Genomic DNA, 17,326 nt, shown 5'->3' with positions numbered 1-17,326 from the left:
CAGATGCAGGGAGCCTCTGCGAGGCCTGGCTGGGGTCGCCAGCTGTAGGATGAGGCCGCTCATCCCAGCTGCGGGCCGCACAGCAGCCCTGGCCCCACAGGTGGAGAGGCCTCAAGGTACCCGTGTCATTGTGACTCTATCGTGGAGCCCGCGTCGCGTGGCCGTGGCCGTCTGGACGTCCTCCTGTGAAGGACTTCTTCAAGTCTTTCCCCCATTTTCCTTTGGAATGTCTGTCTTTTTCCTTGTGGTTTGTCAGAGTTCTCAGTGTGTTCCAGAGTCTTCTCTGAGCCACTGGTTTGCCCGTGCATTCTTCTCTGTCCTTTGATGAGTGGAAGTTCTTCGTATAGTCCAGTCTGTCAGATTTTCCTTGACAGGTAGTGCTTTCTGTGCCCTGTTTAAGAAATCTTTGCCATTTCCAAGGCCGTGAGATCTCCTATGTCTTTAAAAGGCTGTTGCTTTCCTTGCATGTGTGTATCTATAAGACACTGGAAAGTGATTTTGTGTTTGTGGTGGAGGCAGGAGGCAAGGTCTGCTTCCCTTGGGGACGTTCAGTTACTTCTGCATCGCTGGGTAAAAGGCCCGTCTTCCCCCGGGTGCGTTGCAGTGTCCCTTCATCACGACTCAGGGGATGACGACCCACGTGTCAGTCTGGTTCTGAGCTGTTCTAGCTTGTTCCTTTGACCACTGTCTGTCCTTGTCCCCAACCCCTGTCTTTATTACAAACCCGTAAAAGGTCCCGATACCTGGAAGGGTGAGTCCTTGGACCCGCCTTCCTCTTCAAGGCCGCCTTGGTTATTCTTGGCCCTGCACTTCCACGCACAGGTTGGGGCGAACTGTTGGGATCAGCAAGGCCTTCTGTTTGGCCTCGTGGCTCTGGGGAGCTGCCTGCCACCTTGTGAGGAGTCTCAGTGGGTGATGTGACTCTTTACTGACAGGTGGGGACTAACGTGTGGGGAGAATCACACCCCTCCTAGGCAGACGCACGGCAGGTGTCATCAACGTCACATGCTAAATGACGCCCTTGATGTGTTTTTCAGTGATAAAACATAAAATTCCTTTTGAAATGGATACATCCTCATCTAGACAATGCTGAACTTCCAGGAGACATAGGAAGAATGGCTGCAATTCAGGATGGAAGGAGGAGGAAGAAGGCTGCTTTTGTCCATCTGTCTGTCTACCTTACCTATTTATCTATCTATGTATCTATCCATCTGTCCGTCCATCCATCTATCCATCATCCATCCATCCATCTATCCATCACCTATCTATCTATCTATCTATCTATCTATCTATCCATCCATCCATCCATCCTTCCATCCGTGTATCCATCTATCTAATTCCTTATGTAGATTGGCTGTTTCTATTTGTCTCTGCCAGGAGTGTGAGAAGACACGACCCTGAATCTCACTGGTTCCTGTGGCTATTTCTCTGAATTAGGGTTTTTCCTATTCTGGGTCATCATGGCCTTGTCCCCAAGCCTGAACTGTGGGCTCAGAGCTGGGTGCCATCTCAGCCGAGGCTTCCCAAGGGATCCTGAACTGGCGGTCCCAGACCACAGCCATCATCCTCAGTTGCGTTGGGCATTGACACACATGCAGAAGCACCCCCAGATGTCATGCCTTGAACCCCGCATCTTGGCTCAGTGGCGATCAGGTTTTAGAGCCAGAGAAGCTGTAAATGAGTACAAAGATGGAAAGAAAATGTTACGGTATTTCATTTAAACTCTTTTTATATTTGAGGCAATGAATGCAATGAGCCAGTGCAGTGAGAATCAGATGCCATCTGTGCTGACGGGAGGTGACGTCCCCTGGCTGGGTTTCTAGGGGTAAGCCAGGCTCAGGGGTGATACGCCCAGGTTCTGACAGTAAGGTGCAACAAGAAGGTCCTAGGTGTCTTCTTTTTTGCTGGCTGACCCTCCAGGTCCACCAGGTCCTCCAGGAGTGGACGCGAGGAGTGGCCTCGTTCACGGAGGCCAGTGCTGCGGTCACACGGACTCCCGGGACCAGGAGGGATTCTGCTGGGAGTTTGCCCAGGAACCTTCTCTGCTTCTTGCAGCCCTAACTCCTTTCGCAGGGACCTGGCCTTCTTGTGGGGAGCCTGTTCTGGGCTTCTGGAAACTCTTAGCACCCTTTCTGGGACTGTCCAGCGTCAGCCCCCAGGATGGCATGAGGACACAGCTGTGGGGTGATCCTCCACCGGGGCCCTTCTGCCTGCCCACTGGGAGGCAGAAGGTGCTCGTGCCTAGAGGGGACCAGGCCAGACAGTGGGTTTTCATTTCCTGCCCTGAACTCCTGTCTTCTGGGCCTCTTTATATAAAGCCCTGTCGTGTACGGAACTCAGCCTCAAGGTGGTTACTTAGGTTTACAAAGGCGGAGACAGTGGTCTTCAAACTGTAAGACCCTCACCCACTGTGGGCACTCAGAAGGCTGTCCCAGGGTGAGCGGGCGTGCATCGTCAGACGCCGTGGGGAGGCTGTCCTACAAATCAACTGCCGAGACCACCGAATCCCGCCAAAGTGCTCCTTCTCACCTCCGCTTTCACCGCCTCCCCCTCTTCAAGAGCGAGGCATATCTCCCGCCCACCCACCCGGGTCCTACTGTGGTGCCTCAACCCCAGGTAGACACCTCTGGGGCACCAAACACAGAAGGTGGAGCCTTTAACCAAAGCACTAACCACCCATCCCCATCCAGCTTGTTCACAGATGCGTTTCTGATACAATTTTCCTTTAGATTTGATAATTTATCAGAATTTGTAATATATTTGTGCTATTTGAACCAGTTATATAGCCATGATAATTGCAATGATAACTCAGTCTAGAAGACATTTTTATAAGCTCAGGACTGAAGATCACAGTAAAAAATTTAAATTTCTATTTATATACATTTTTTTGTGTTGTAAAGATGTGATGGAGTGATCGCTTAAAGGCCTTCAAGAGAAAAAAAGATAAGTATTCCATTGGGGGAAATATATTACCTTATTCTTTGAGTTTGGTGGAATTTCAAAAAGAAGAAGGAGTAATGTAAAAGTTCTAACAAAGAGGTGGTTGACATATTTTTAAAATAGCTGACAGCGGGTTTCAAGTCACTGTTTTATTTTAGATAATTTTTGTTGCTGTTTCACGCTCACTAAACTTTTCTTTTGCAATGTGTAATTCTGCTGTCAATGCCACCCAGTGCATTTCTCATCTCAGAGATTGTGTTTTAATCACCATATCATTGATTTGGATCTTATAAAATTTTTCCACATCTCTTCTTCACACGCTGCTGTTTCTTCTGCCTTCCTGGACATGTGGGTTTTATTGAGACCAGCTCCTTTCACATCCTCATCTGTTGATTTCATCATCTGCATCATGTCTGCATTGTTTCTGTTTATTGGTTTTTCCGTTCTCATTATGAGTCCTATTTCCCTACTTCTTTGCATGTCTGGTAATTTTTGATTGGATGCCAGACATTGTGAATTTTATATTTTGGGGGCTGAATTTTCTTGTATTCCTTTAATATCTTGGAGCTTTGTTCTCCCGCACAGTTGAGTCATGTGGAAAGAGTCTGATCCTTTTGAGGCTTGCCTTTATGCTCTCTTAGAAACAGAGCAGCTTTTGATCCAGGCTAACTTGGCCCGCTCCTGAGGCAGTGCCTTTCAGGGAACCCTCCCAGGCACCTGCATGTCACACACTCAGGCTTCACCAGTGAGGAGGACCCACCAGGCCATGCGGTGCTGTCTGTTGTAGGGAGAACAGGCTTGGAGCCAGCTCCTTCAGAGGACCCTCTGCACCCTGCTTTCCTCATCTGAAGAACTAGAGGCTTGGCTGGTGATCTTGACATTCTTTCCTGTGCTGGAAGTATGGTTGTTACACGTCTCCAGTTTTAGATGGCTATTGGTCAGGTGGCTGGTTCAGTAGAAGCAAAGCTGTGTATAAACTTGGAACACTTTTGTTCTGTATTTTAGTTCTGTTATTGTCAAAACACTTGTACTACCCCCTGGAAAACATTTACGGTGCTCAGTGCTTCACTTTATAAGGTCATAGTTGCTGCCAATTCTTGTATCTCAAAAGGGACTTCCAGGTATTAATGTGACCAAGCCTTCGTCCCTGGACTAAGTTGGGCAAACTCAAAACCACACAGAAAGTGGCTTATTCAAAACGTATCTCCCTGAGACAGCCATGCACTCAAGTACTAGAGGTGATCGCCCTTTCTTCAAACAGGTCGATGGTTAGTTACTACAGTCATTTGATGTAATACCTCTATTCTATCTTGAGAAGTGAGCTGGCAAATTTTAAATCATGCTGTGATTTAAATGATAGCTGATATAATGGTAAATACAAGTATAAGATTTTTTTCTTTGATCAAAAAGTTGTGGCAGGACGTCTGCCTCCAGGAAGGCAGAGTAGATGGACTTTTTCCTATTTCTCCCTTTAGCACAAAAAACAACCTCTGGATGTTGGATCTAAAACAACATAAGAAGACTGAAAGGAGGTAGGCTGACTAGGGACCTCGAGACCCAGGACGACACAGCGCTGAGTTTCCTGGGTGTTCTTTTGGCCTCAAACACCCCAGAGTTGGAGTGGAAGAAGCTGGCAACTCAGAAACACCAACGGGCACAGACAGAAACAGCCCTGAGAGAAGCCTGCTCTCTGCAGCTAAAGGACCAGAAGAAGAGCCTAGCAACAGACATTTCACTAAATGGGATGCACAGATGGCAGACGAGCACTGGAAAAGATGTTGTCACTAGTGATCAGGGAAATGCAAATTAAGACCACAAGGAGATCTCGCCTATCAAAAGGGCTAAAATGATAAATAGCAACAGCACCAAATGCTGACAAGGACGCAGAGTAACCGGAGCCCTCAGACACTGGTGGTGGGATGTCAAATGGCGCGGCCCATCTGGAAAGCAATTTGGTGGTTTCTTAGAAAACTAAGCATTTATTTACCACACGACCCAGAAATTGCACCTCTAGGCATTTATATCAGAGAGATGAAAATTTATGTTCACATGAAAACCTGTACATGAATGTTTATAGCAGCATTATTCATAACAGCCGAAAACTGGAAACAACCCAGATGTCCTCCAGTGGGTGAGCGTTTAAACAACCTGTAGTATGTCCGTACCATGGAATACTTCACAGCAATGACCGTGAGTGGACTATCGATGCACACGGCAACCTGGGTGAATCTCTAGAATTATGCCAAATGAAGAAAGCCGATTCCCAAGGGTCACATACTATATGATTCCGTTTCTGTAACATGCTTGAACTGACAAAGTTACAGAAATGGCGAGCAGATCCATGGTTGCCAGGGCGAAGGAGAGGATAAAGGTGGGTGGCGGGGGGGAGGGGGGGGTGTTGGTTTGAAAGGCAGCACCAGGGTCCCTGTGGACACGGAGGTGTTCTGTACCGTGACAGATTCGGTGTTATGTCCTGGTTGTGATTCTGCCTCGGAGTTTCTCTAGACGCCACCAGAGGGGGAATCTGTGTAAAGGGTCCCTGGACTCCCTCTGTATTATTTCATACAGCTGCACAGGAATCTACAATGATCTCCAACTAAAAAGTGTATTTAAAAATAAGTCGTGGCACCTCCGTGGAAGTTCAGAGTTTTAACTCATTTATAGGCGAGTCAGGACTTCAGCCTCAAGTCACGTCTCCTTTCAAGAGAAAGGAAAATGTGATGGATTCCCGTGTGTGGTGGACCAGGAGTGGTGACTCATCGTCAGACTTATAAATAAAAACGTGAGTGTGTGGAAGTCGAGGCGAGGATTTTGTGACGACGCCCAGTCACTCTTCAGAGGGACACACACCCAGCTCTGAGAACCGCGTGTGTCCTTGTGAGGAAGGAGCATCTTCTCCGTCGTGGAGCATCCTCATTATCCACTGTGATAGTCACCCTCGGTGAGAGCTGGAAGTCCCACGGGCCCTCGTCGAAGTCGCCGGCACTGGCTGAGGTGGGTCTGTCATTCTAGCAGGTGCAGCATGCCAGCTGGAGCCCTGTCTGGGTCCTCCGCTCCTGTGACCTCCGTCTTCACAGTGACCTCCTGCCACACCAGGGCATTGGGGTGGGCAAGGGGCTGCTTACCCAGCTGCTCCTCTCCCAGCTTTACTGCACTTACCTGATGGCCAGGAGCAGGGTCTCTGCCCACTGTATGGGCTCCTGGGCCTTTCTTCTTCCCGGAGACTCTGGTCCATATTTAACAGGCTTCCTTGGGGGGAATTCTCATGCTCTTTTGGGTTTGCAGATCACTTAAAAAAATATCTCTGAAAGGTTGTCTGCCGGGCAGAGGGGCTAGGGAAAGGGAGAAAAGGGGAGCTCCCTGGTATGCCCTGGCTCAGTTCTCACAGTTCTTTGCAGTGGTTCCAAACAGAATCTAGAAGATGCATTTATCAGAAAGCATCCTTTCCTTCCCTCTCTCTCCCTCCCCACCAAACCGCATGCCCTCGTTTTCTGCAAATTTCACTTCCGATAGAGGTTTGTACGAGGTCAACATACATTTGACTTCTTTGAAAACGTTGCAGTTAAAAATAAAGGTTATGGGGGCTGGCCCCGTGGCCGAGTGGTTAAGTTCGCACGCTCCGCTGCAGGCGGCCCAGTGTTTCGTTGGTTCGAATCCTGGGCGCGGACATGGCATTGCTCATCAGACCACGCTGAGGCAGCATCCCACATGCCACAACTAGAAGGACCCACAACGAAGAATATACAACTATGTACCGGGGCGCTTTGGGGAGAAAAAGGAAAAAATAAAAAAATCTTTAAAAAAAAATAAAAATAAAAAAAAAAAATAAAGGTTATAACCCAAACCCTTAATCCTTTCAAATCTCTCTTTTAGGAGACACATTTAGAAATACCGTTCATGTGTCTGGGGGTGGCTGTCGATTTATCATGAGATGAGCCCTTTCTTCCCACATTTTATGTCTGGTTGTTAGAATTGAAGGGCATCTCAACAGGAGCCCACCAATCTCTTAATGATTTTAAGACAGTATCCAAATAGAATACGTGTCATTCCTGGCAAGGAATGCTTCTAAAGTCAGTAAGAAGCTACCTCCTGCAATTTTGTTGAAAGACGGCATTTGAAAACTGAGATGTTCGTGAAGTCGGGAAGCGCAGTTGGGAAGGCGGGAAGAGTGGAGAACGTCTCCCAACATGACGCTGGGCCTGTGGCCATGTGAGACGCAGTGCCCAATCTTCAGGGTCAAGGAAGAATATCCCCCAACCAGCTCTCAACCCGTCCCTTAGGCCTGCTGCACGCACCTATAGGCTGCTGCTCCAGCCATTTCTCTTCTCCCCGTGAGTCTAGACGGGGGATCTATCTGGCCAGGCAAGCTGGAGCTGTGTGGCCTGAGTTGAGGATTTGCCAGAAAAGTCTCACTTTGATGGGGACTGTGTGTGGCCACCTCTCTGGGCCTTTTGGTGACCCGAAAAATCCAGCTGCTGAGCAGCCATGCCCTCCTCGGCACTCAGAGCAGGGCAGCAGCTGCCAGAGAGGCCAGAGTGCCCCCAGAGCAGCGCGGGGTGTGGCGAGGGCTTCTGCTTCGTGTGCTCAGACCCGCGGCCTCTCTGTCTTGTTCCAGAATCAAGACAAAAGACATGTGTGGGTAGCTCCGGGCGCAGAAACACCGTGGGTGCTTGACAGGAAGCTGACTGTCCCTCCAGCTCCCTGGGGTTCTGTCCTGCAGGCGCGGACACTGTGGCCCACGTGGCTGCACCAGGGCTGCCCCGGTCCTCAGTCCTCATGAAGCTTCTACATTGCCGCCTAGGGTGGCACCGTCAGACTCTTGATCTCTGCCTCTGGCTTCTAGAAAGTGCACGTCCAAGTCAGCCTTTGGCCGCAGGCTCCTTGCCCCACGGCCTTTGGTGGACCAGTGCTCTGTAGTGGGTCAGACCCGTCCTTTATCTGTGGGGAAGGCCCAGTGCTGGAGTCTCCGCTATAAGTCAAGGCTGTTCCCAGGGCACATGATGAGATGGGCCAGCCAAGTGGAGGGGTCCTGCTGGGCTTTGCGATCAGGGCCCCGTGGGATTTCTTCCTGCTCCATACAAGCAAAACTCCTCTCCCGCACGGTTTCCAGATGTGGACCAGATTCTCTGACCTATGACATTTACATCCAGGCACCAATGGCCAGCTGACTTCTCCCTCTGGGTGGTATTTGTGTTTGCTGAGACACATGCGTTTTAAAGGGAGGGGGGTGTCTCTTCAGGGTTCCCCGGAGTGAGGCCCACACCCAGCCTGCCCCAGGGGAGAAAAAACGGGCATCAGCTCTGAGCCGCAGACCCTCACCAGCCCTGCCACCGGCCCTGTGCCCCTTCTGCCAGGCTTATGGTGAGGATCCCACCTGGAGAGGGACGCGCCTTGACACCCTCCGGAGTCCGTGTGCCCACCGCCGACACCCCAAGTGTCTGCCCTCCTGCATGACCACGGCCTGGACCTTTGCCCTCTCTCCTCCCTGCACTGCTGTGGCAGAGGGCGCAGTGTGGACGTTTGTCAAACTGCCAGCAGGGAGCCACGGCCTGCACTTGGAGGTCCTCATGGGATTTGACAGGGGCTCTCTGACCCTCCCCTGGGAGCCTGCTCCCCCTCTACCCCGACCTTGGGTTTCCATGGAAATGATGAGGATCAGAAGGATCAGATTCATCCTTTCTTCTCTGTAGATAAACTGTGTGACCCCAAAAGGATCCATGTCAAATGCCATCTGCTTGATAAAGTCAAAGCTGCTTGACAACCCGGGACACTCATGAATTACACGGCATCGCGCTGCACGCTGTTTGTGAGTTGGCCATTTTCGCGGATGTCTTGGTTCTCTCTACCGACGCAATGGTGCCAGAGCCCAGAGGCTCCCATCTGGATAACCCTGCGGACCAGCAGGGCCCGAGGTGCGAGCCACGCATTTGCCACACTGGCCTCCTCATGAGCACCTTTGGAGTTTACTGTGGCGCTCAACGGGCGGTGCAAACAGGTCCATTGATCAGAGAGCCTTGTCTGGAGATAAAACTGCTTACACAGATCAGGATGAAGCTCTTCTGCTTATATTTATTACCTCCTCGGAGACCCCGAGACAAAAGTGGGCAGACTGCGCTATTAATTTATTAATCTAATGACTTCCTGGATGAAAGGATGACGGATGCCGTCCTGGTCTCAGATACGCATCAGGTTCATGCAGGCAGCGTGGCAGGGCTCTGGGTGCCATCCCGCCCTCTTCTTCAGCACCCCCGGCGGTCCCAGATGGGGGCTCTGATTCCATCCAGTAAATATTGAAGACGCCCAGCATTGTTGTGCAAACGCTGATTAGGGAACAGAGCAATTTCAGGATGCTTATGTGAGTCTCCATCTGAGCAGGCTGCAGCCTGGTCAGTGCCCCGCACATGGCCCGTCAGCTGGCATCGCCAGTGCATCCCTCAGCCCCATCTTCTCCCTGCCAGCACAGCGACAGCCGCCTTACCGGCTTGAGCTGAGCTCCTGGGAAACGGGAGGCCTGACTTGGAGTCTTTGGGCTTCTCTGCTTCTGAGGTTCCAACAGTGTTGGCTGTGGCTCCCCATGGAGCGGGCGCCTCGGTCCACCCGTGACCTGGGGATAGGGTCTGTCACAGCCCTGTGGGTGGGCTGCTTCAGCCACACCCCACCACCCCCAGCCCCTGCTTCCAGAGGTCAATGACTCTTCCAGGCAGGAGTGACCACATAGGGGCCAGAGCATTTGCCAAAGCCCAAGGGCCTACTGTGTGCCAGGTGCTGAGGCCACAGTGGGCTCCCCAGAAGTTAGTGGGGGGCTAACTGAGGTGCTCACACTGGGAAGGTGTGTGCCAGGCTGGGCGGGGCTCCGGGGGTGGGGCTGCTTGGCTGGAAAGGAGGGGAGGTGGTGGAGGGTGAACCCTAAGATGCGGGCCTGGAGGTGGGGCGTTGGCTGCCTTTGGGAAGGGTGGCTGAGAGGAGGACGGGCAGAAGTGGAGCTCCTGAGGATGTGTCTGTACTTAGCCAGCTGCTCTAATGCTCCCAAGGGAGGGACAGGCGTGTCCCCTGTGGTCCCCATCTTGACCCCGCAGTACCTGGGTCTCTGTGCAGGTGGCCCCAGTCTGCTCTGGCCTGGAACCGTCAGCAGGATTCGTGCAGCTGTAGGGGCCACGCTGGAGGGGCAGCTCAGGCTCCGTGCTTGGGATTTGGAGGTGGGCCTGAGGGTCTCCTCGGGGGAGGGAGAGCCGTTGGCTCTCCTGCTGGCTGCAGGCCCCATCCTGACCTGGTCTGTTGAATGCATGGCTCCCATCTTGGTCCCTGCTGGCCCCCATCCTGATCCAGGCCCAACCTGGGCAGACAGAGCGGTCACAGGGTTCTGTCCAGTGGGCACCCCACGATGTCCTTCTCAGACAGTACTGCTGGAGTCCCCTCAGGCCTGCACCCTGTTGGCCAATTGCAGGTCCCCACAGCCCAGAATGAGATGCAGGGTTTGCCACTTGGCCTCCAGAGCCCTTGGCTCAAGCCACTGGCTCCTGCGCAGCTGAAGCCCTGGCAGCCCCGAGGTGGGGTTCTGGGCCACGGTGCTGGCTGAGACCTCACACTCCCGCGGCCTCTGTGTCTCCCCTGCATCCGGTCCTCTGCCTCCCAGGGTGGCAGGAAAGGCGTGGGAGCACGTGTTACAGATGCAGCACCCGTGAACCTGGACACTATCATTACAGCCGGTGCTGTGCTGGGTGTGGGGAGGGGGGCGAAGCTATGGGATGCAGAGTAGCAAGTAAAACAGAGCAGGAGACCCTGGAGCCTTCTTGGGCGCACCCCAGCTCTCCATCACTTACGTAAGCCCCGTCTCCTCCTAATGTCAGTAGTGACATCTTGGGGATGCATGGTACCTCCGTCTACCAAAGCTCTCATCAGCCAGAGGCTTAAAGCTGATATCACCGAGCACAAATAGGATGCAGGGTGAGACGTGGACATCCCCTTTTCCTCTCCTCGTGCAGTAATCCTATCAAGTGCTCCAGGAGGACGTGCAGCCGGGCAGGAAGGAGGAGCCCCCTGGAACCCCAGCCTGAGGTGCTGGTGAGCGGGACCCACCCGGTGCCCTCAGCGGGCTCTGGGGAGATCAACTCTGTTCCCATTCATTGCCTAGAATTGAAGTTATCATACTTAATGTATTTGTCCCCAAATTGGTGTTGGAGAAAAATATTAACTCTGCCTTTGGGGAGATGTCAGGCTAAGACTGGAGGGCCCTTGCTACGTGGAAAACTCTGAATGCACCGTGGCCAGTGCCAAGTGGAGGCAGCTCAGCCCCAGGATCAGGGGTGCAGCAACAGGCAGGGGTCCTGAGCCCAGGCCAGAGGCCACGGTGTCTGCACTGAGCCTTGTGGGAGTAAACAAAGGTGGCATGGGGGGCACTGGGAGGCCAGGCTGCAGGCGACAGGGGGAGGGGAGGGCTCCCCTGCTGTCATCCACCATGGGGGGTCCAGGTTCAGGGTTGTGAGGCAGGTGTCTGTCTGGAAACCCAGACGTGGATTGTCTGCCTCCATCTTACCCTTCAGTTAGTTACCTCTTTAGAGCCTGGAGATGCTGGCTCTCCATCCAGGAAAGGCCCCCAGAGCTTCCTTTAAAAATAAGTAGAAAATAATGAGCCCATCCATTTACAGAAAACATTGAGTGAATAATGGTGTGGGTGGAAGGCAGCAGGCAGGCCGTACAGGCGATGGGAGTCACTGAGATCTGGCAGGGAGAATGGAGGGTTTTAGGTGGGGGAGGCAGGAGGATGGGGCCAGGCGGTGTCTTGAAATGGTTGCTTGGGAGGCCGCTGTGGAGAACAGATTGGAGAAGGTCGAGAGAGGATGTAGGGAGGGCGGTCAGGAGGCTGGGGCCATGATCCAGGGAAGACGCTCATGAGCCTGGGCCTGGGGCAACTGGGGGGCAGAGGTGGGGCCCCAGGCCTGCTCACAAAAGACTGCGGGTCTGGCAGCGCCAAGCCCCTGACCAAAAGCACCAGTGAGCCCCCCAGGGCCTCCCCAGGCCGGAGCCTTGAAGAACCTTATCAGGAGGACAGACCTGCAGCGGCCCCGGGCAGGGTGGCTCCCACCCGCTCCTGAGGCCAGTGGAGTTCTCCACCCGGGTATCTGAACGGTAGGCAATCATTTCTCCTAGTCATTTTCATGAAAATCCTGGGTTTTCTGGCCATGAGGTGCAGACAGAGCAGGGCAGCTCGCAGGCCTAGGACGTGAGTGGAGGGCAGGCCCGTTAGGAGGGATTAATGGAATTCATAAACAATAATGAGCTCACACCTGAAGGTACCCATTCCTGGGAGAGAGGGGCCAGCAGCCTGGGGTTCTGCTGGGGTCCCAGGGCCCCGGGGAGCCCTGCCAGGGTCCGTGGACTCCCACCTTCATGAGCAGATGGACACTTACCCCGCACCACCCCCCATCGGCCTCAGGCACCGTCCGATAGGTCCCATGATGCTCCCGCTGAGCTTTCTGCCCCTTCACAGATGGTTTCCTGCCAGTGACGGCCAGAGTTGGGGTACCCTGGCCTTGCTCAAGGTCCCTGTGCCCTTGCCTCTGGTGTGAGCGGATGCAGCCCTGCACACTCGTCCTAGTTTGGATTTCTGCCTCTCGCCCTCAGGGTGAGCGGAGGCTCCGTGGACCGGAACTGGTGATGATCTTCTGGTGGGTGGGGCCAGCTTCTGCGCGCAGGTGCCCCTTAGAGCGGCGAGTGGCTCCTGTGTTGGAGTGTGCGATCTGGAGGTAACCCACCAGCAGAACAGGGCATGGGCGCACCCTTGCTGGGAGAGACTCCGGCCCCCTGAGAGCTTTGGACGACTGGAGGCCAGAGCCAGGGGGCTTTTTCTCTGCTTAGACAAGCGTTTTAGCTATCTATGCTTTTCTTCCTCCAAAATGGAAACCCACCACTCACCGCTGCCTGAAGCCATCCAAAAATTAACTATTAGATGCTGCAAACAGTGAATGATTAGAAACTAGCTCGTGTGATGGGTCTGTGTGGGGTCAGAGGATATTAGCCCCCCGCCCTTTTAAAATGGATTCTTCTTCCGAAGCTGCCTTGTCTGTTTCCAAGAATGAGGCCGTGTGGAAGACAGCTGTCCCGTTGGCCACCTTTTACGTCCCTCTTCTCTGAACGCTTGTGCCCTAACGGCCGCCAGGCGAGAGAGCTCTGCAGCTGCTGAGAAGCCTGGTGGCTGCGCACGAGGGCCTCAAGGGAGGCGGTGAGTGGGGCGGGGCTTGGTGCCTGGGGACGGGCACTGTCCCAACAGCCATCGCCATGTGGCTTTGCCTTTAGGAGCAGGAGCCGGAGGCCTGGAGATGCTGCAAGCAGGAGCCCACGGGTCCCTCAGAGGCTCTGCGAAGACTTGAAGGAGGCGGAAAGCTCACAAAATGGTCACCGATGGTGACGTAGAAAAGATACCCCAAATTGACAGCCTAGGGCCTGACCCTGTCCCTTTCCCAAATGAGTTCTTCACCCCCTGAGAGTGCACAGGGGCCGTGAAGAGGAAGGCAGGAGAGGCTCAGCCATCCAGGTAGTGCCCGCGGCTGACTCTCTGTAACGCTTCATTCAAAGCCATTTAAGAACCTGCTACCAGCTCTCCCCAGGGCAGTGCATTGCCGATATGTAACAAGACATCTCTACGTCTTCTCTCCTCTCTTTACCTTTCTCTTCCTTGAGAGGAGCTGCTCTCTCAGATCTCTCTTCTCACTCTCACACCAGTGAGCGGGGGCCTCTGCCCTCCTGCTCCTCCTGCCTTTCTACCCAGTTCCTTCTTCTCACGTGTGCGTCAATCTTGGGCCTTCCCAATACCCCCCAACTCCCCCCATTCTGTGGCCTTTTCCTGGTTCTGTATCACGAGGCCTCAGGAACCAAGCTGGGAAAGAAGAGAAAGGCCATGAGCACTTCTCTGGAAAGTGTGTGCCCTGGAGGTGACGATGCCGCTGCAATGCCTGTGGGCTGTGCCCAACCTGTGGTCTGGTCCCTCCAGCCCCTTCCTCATGCTTGAAAGGCTGATCTGTGGCCTGATGACCCAGGCCTTGAAGGTGCCTTCCCAGGCCTGTCAGCTGGGGTGGGTACCGGCAGGGGGCGCTGGTGGGGGACAGTTGTGGGGAACACAGGACACCTCTGTGGCATGGGTCACTTCTTTGGACCACTCTCCTGGCGTCTAAAGCACAGGATGGAGGCCTCGTGGGGCAGGGACATTCTGCATGTCTCTGTGCAGGTGAGACAGCTGAGGAACAGGGTTTCCCAGGGAGCAGGTGTGGAGCGGACTCAGGCCCCGCCTCCTGTTTGACTCCATGGTGCCTGCACAGCGGGTCGATTCCCCCTGTTCCCCATGCGGTGTGTTGGGCATTGGGCGCTGGGCCATGTGAGGAGTGAAATGAGGCCCAGGCCTCAGGAGGCAGCGGGAATTCAGGAATTGACGTGCTGGGTGATGGAGGAGCCGGCCCAGGGTGGGCCTCGGCTCTGTGGGTGCCTGGGGTGTGCATTTGCGTGCTGTGTTGGCTCAGGCACGTGGGCTGATGTTTATGGGTCCCGTAGAGGAACCCCAGAGCCCAGCCTCCACTCCCTTCACTGTCTGAGAAGCTCGTGTTTCACACCTGCTGTTGCCATCAGGCTCACACACACTTGTATGTCAAATTCAGCCCTTAAAGTTGGGTCCCCAGTCTCTCATTCCAAAGGGGAAAGGAATAAATGTTTATCGAGTGCCCGTGATTTGCGAGGCAGGGGACACACTCTTGCACGTGGGGTCCCTGTGAGGAGCGCTGTACAGAGGGCACACGGCCTCTGTGGTCTGGGGCTGGCATCCTCAGGGCAGGTGGGAGGCCAGCCTCACCCCCACCGGCCCCGCACATGGCCCCGAGCTCCCGGTGAGGTGGCAGGAGTGCAGACTCCTCACCAGCTGTGCTTTCCCTCCAGGTGAGTGAGACCATGTAGCAGAGCCGCAGCGAGGTGACAGCTGCCCGAGCTTGGTGTGCACAGCCCAGCCCAGACGAGCGACCCGCCCAGGCGGCCCTTGGCCACCCTCACCATGTCCAAGAAGGGCTCAGGCGGCCGAGGCAAAGGGGACAAGGCTGAAGTCCTCGCCGCACTGCAGGCCGCCAATGAGGAGCTGCGGGCCAAGCTCACCGACATCCAGATTGAGCTGCAGCAGGAGAAGAGCAAGGTGGGCCCCCCATGCCCCTGCCCCTCCCCACTTCTCCACACCTTCCTGGGCCCCCGAGGTCTGCCTAGAGCCATGTGTAGCCAGGTCTCTGTGGAAGTGCCCGCCCAGCTGGTCCTGCGGCTCCGAGGGGCTCTCCAGGCAGCTCAGGAAGACAGACAGCTCTTGGGGGGCCCTCGGGGAGGTGAGGAGGTGTCGTGAGAGTATCTCCCACCACAGGTGAGCTGCAGACGGGGGCCCCGGCCACGTGGGAGCAGCCCTGGTTCCCAGCACGTGTGCCGAGGGGCCTCGTCCCATGGCACTGTCCCCAGAACGCTCCTTCCTCCTGAGCTGTCCACAGTGGAATTGAACCCAGATGGAAGTGGTAGCCCCCCTGCTGGATAAAGGAAACAGCCAGGCCCTGGGCATAGAGCTTCCAGGCGTCGGGGATCAGCTCTTATAACCGACCTCAGAACTGCTGGGGCCGGCTCACAGAGATGGGGGGGGTCCCCAAATGGCCCCCCGCCCAACACCCAGCGCTTGGAGTCCTTGCAGCCTGTGGGGAATGCTGGGCTTGTGCTGGTGGCTGAAGGGGGCTTCTAGGAGGGGCTGGTCAGAGGACACAACCTGCTCAGCACCAGATCCAGCCCCGAGGTGGGCTGTCCACTGGCTCCCACTGCCCTCCCTCTCCGCCATAACCTCTGCTCTCTCCTCTCACCCACCCAGGAGCCACCAGGAGGTGGGCATGGGCTCCGGAGGGGATGCAAAGAAGAGAGGATTTGGGAGAGGGCAGCGTGGGGCGAGGGTGAACGACCCAGGGCCGGATGCCCTCCCAGAGGGCTTGAAAGGCCTGAGGCTGTGGATTCGTGGCTATAGCTCTCCCCGTCCTTGCCCAGAGCAAGTGGAGGAAGGGAGGCAGGTTATTTGGGGCCACTTGCTTCCTCTGAGTTACCAGCCTCCTGGTTAAATCACAAGAAGAGAAATGTTTTGTGACCTGTGAGACTATGTGGAATTTGGATTTCAGCTTCTGTAAACACAGTAGTTAGGACACAGCACGTGCATCCACACACTGTCACAGAGCAGCTGTGGCAGAGACTGAGCCACAAAGCCTAAAATACTTAGCATCTGGCCCTTTACAGAAAATGCGTACCAGCCTGTCCTGGGTGCTTACCCTCCCTCCTCAGGTCCCCTGCTCTGTACAAAGGGCACAATGACAGGACCTGCTGCCTGGAGCACAGATGCTAGGAGGTGGCTATCATGGCCACCACGTGGCCTCTCCCGTGGCCAGGCCACCTCGCTGGGCCAGTGGGAGAGTCAGAGCCCGCAGAGGGCTGAGGTCAGGATGGAGGGAGCCGGGGAACATCGATGTCAGCACCAGCTCTGTGCCAGGCAGTCACCAGGTCAGCAAGGACAGCTCCAGGAGGCCCAGACACACTGCCTGGCTGGAGCACGAGGTGAGGGTGCAAGCATCAAGTGGCCTGGGATGGAGAGTCACCCCAAAACACAGAGACTGTCGGTTCTGGCACCACTGTGAGCCCTAGAGGCATGCAGGCACTCCAAGCATCTTGTCGGGCCAGACTGTAGCTGCTGCCGGCCAAGCTCAGACATCCCTCTGGCCCTCCCCTCTCTTGCGTTTGCAGATGAAAGAGAAGAAGACATGACTTGTTAAGAACCCAATGACAATGAGACCCTTTGTTTTATTGGGTAAGCATATAATGGCAATGATCTTTTCGAAACATCGCCACCACATGGTGGAAATTGCAAACTACAGCACTTTGTGCGCAGCTCAGATTGTCTGTCTACCTATGGCAGCAGCATCCTACATATTTCATATGCAGTTTTGTCAAAACCCATCCACCCCACCGCATCCTGAGGGGGCGTGTGCCGGTCCCTCACCCCTCAACAGGCCCCAGTCTGGCGGGTTGGAGTTAGTGGCTTTCCCAGCAGCAGGCGAGAGCCCCAGGGCTGGTGTCTGAGGTCCTCCGGCCCAGACCCTGTTATTTATACGACACATATTGATTTATTTTTTGAAAAGATGAAAAACCTCTTGGTACAAAATTCAAAAGGAACAAAGGAAAAGGCCCAGTGTGAATGAGCCTCTTCTTTGAGTCCCATGCCCCCAGCTCCCTTCCCAGAAGGTTCCAGTTACACTTTCTTGAATGCACCTGCGTGAGCCTCTCTTTTTAAAGCTTAAATGATGGCTACAGATGGCTCAGCAGTTCCTTTCTCTTCTTAACTTCACAG

The 17,326-nt window shown here is 54.5% G+C and overlaps 1 protein-coding gene across 22 annotated transcripts in view; it reads left to right on the top strand.

Moving 5' to 3' along the window:
* JAKMIP3 (Janus kinase and microtubule interacting protein 3) overlaps nt 1–17,326 on the top strand; it is a 128,153-nt gene that overhangs the window by 37,099 nt on the left and 73,728 nt on the right. For all 22 annotated transcript variants that reach the window (XM_070520666.1, XM_070480857.1, XM_070480855.1 and 19 more), the window contains exon 2: nt 14,860–15,106. In XM_070520666.1, coding sequence (XP_070376767.1) covers nt 14,972–15,106 — 135 coding nt within the window. In that variant the 5' untranslated portion in view covers nt 14,860–14,971. The remainder of the gene's footprint in view (nt 1–14,859; nt 15,107–17,326) is intronic.

Source organism: Equus asinus, chromosome 2 (assembly GCF_041296235.1).
Source record: "Equus asinus isolate D_3611 breed Donkey chromosome 2, EquAss-T2T_v2, whole genome shotgun sequence".
NCBI lineage: Eukaryota > Metazoa > Chordata > Mammalia > Perissodactyla > Equidae > Equus > Equus asinus.
Note: the sequence above shows the minus strand (reverse complement) of the source record. Positions and strands in the feature narration are given on the sequence as shown.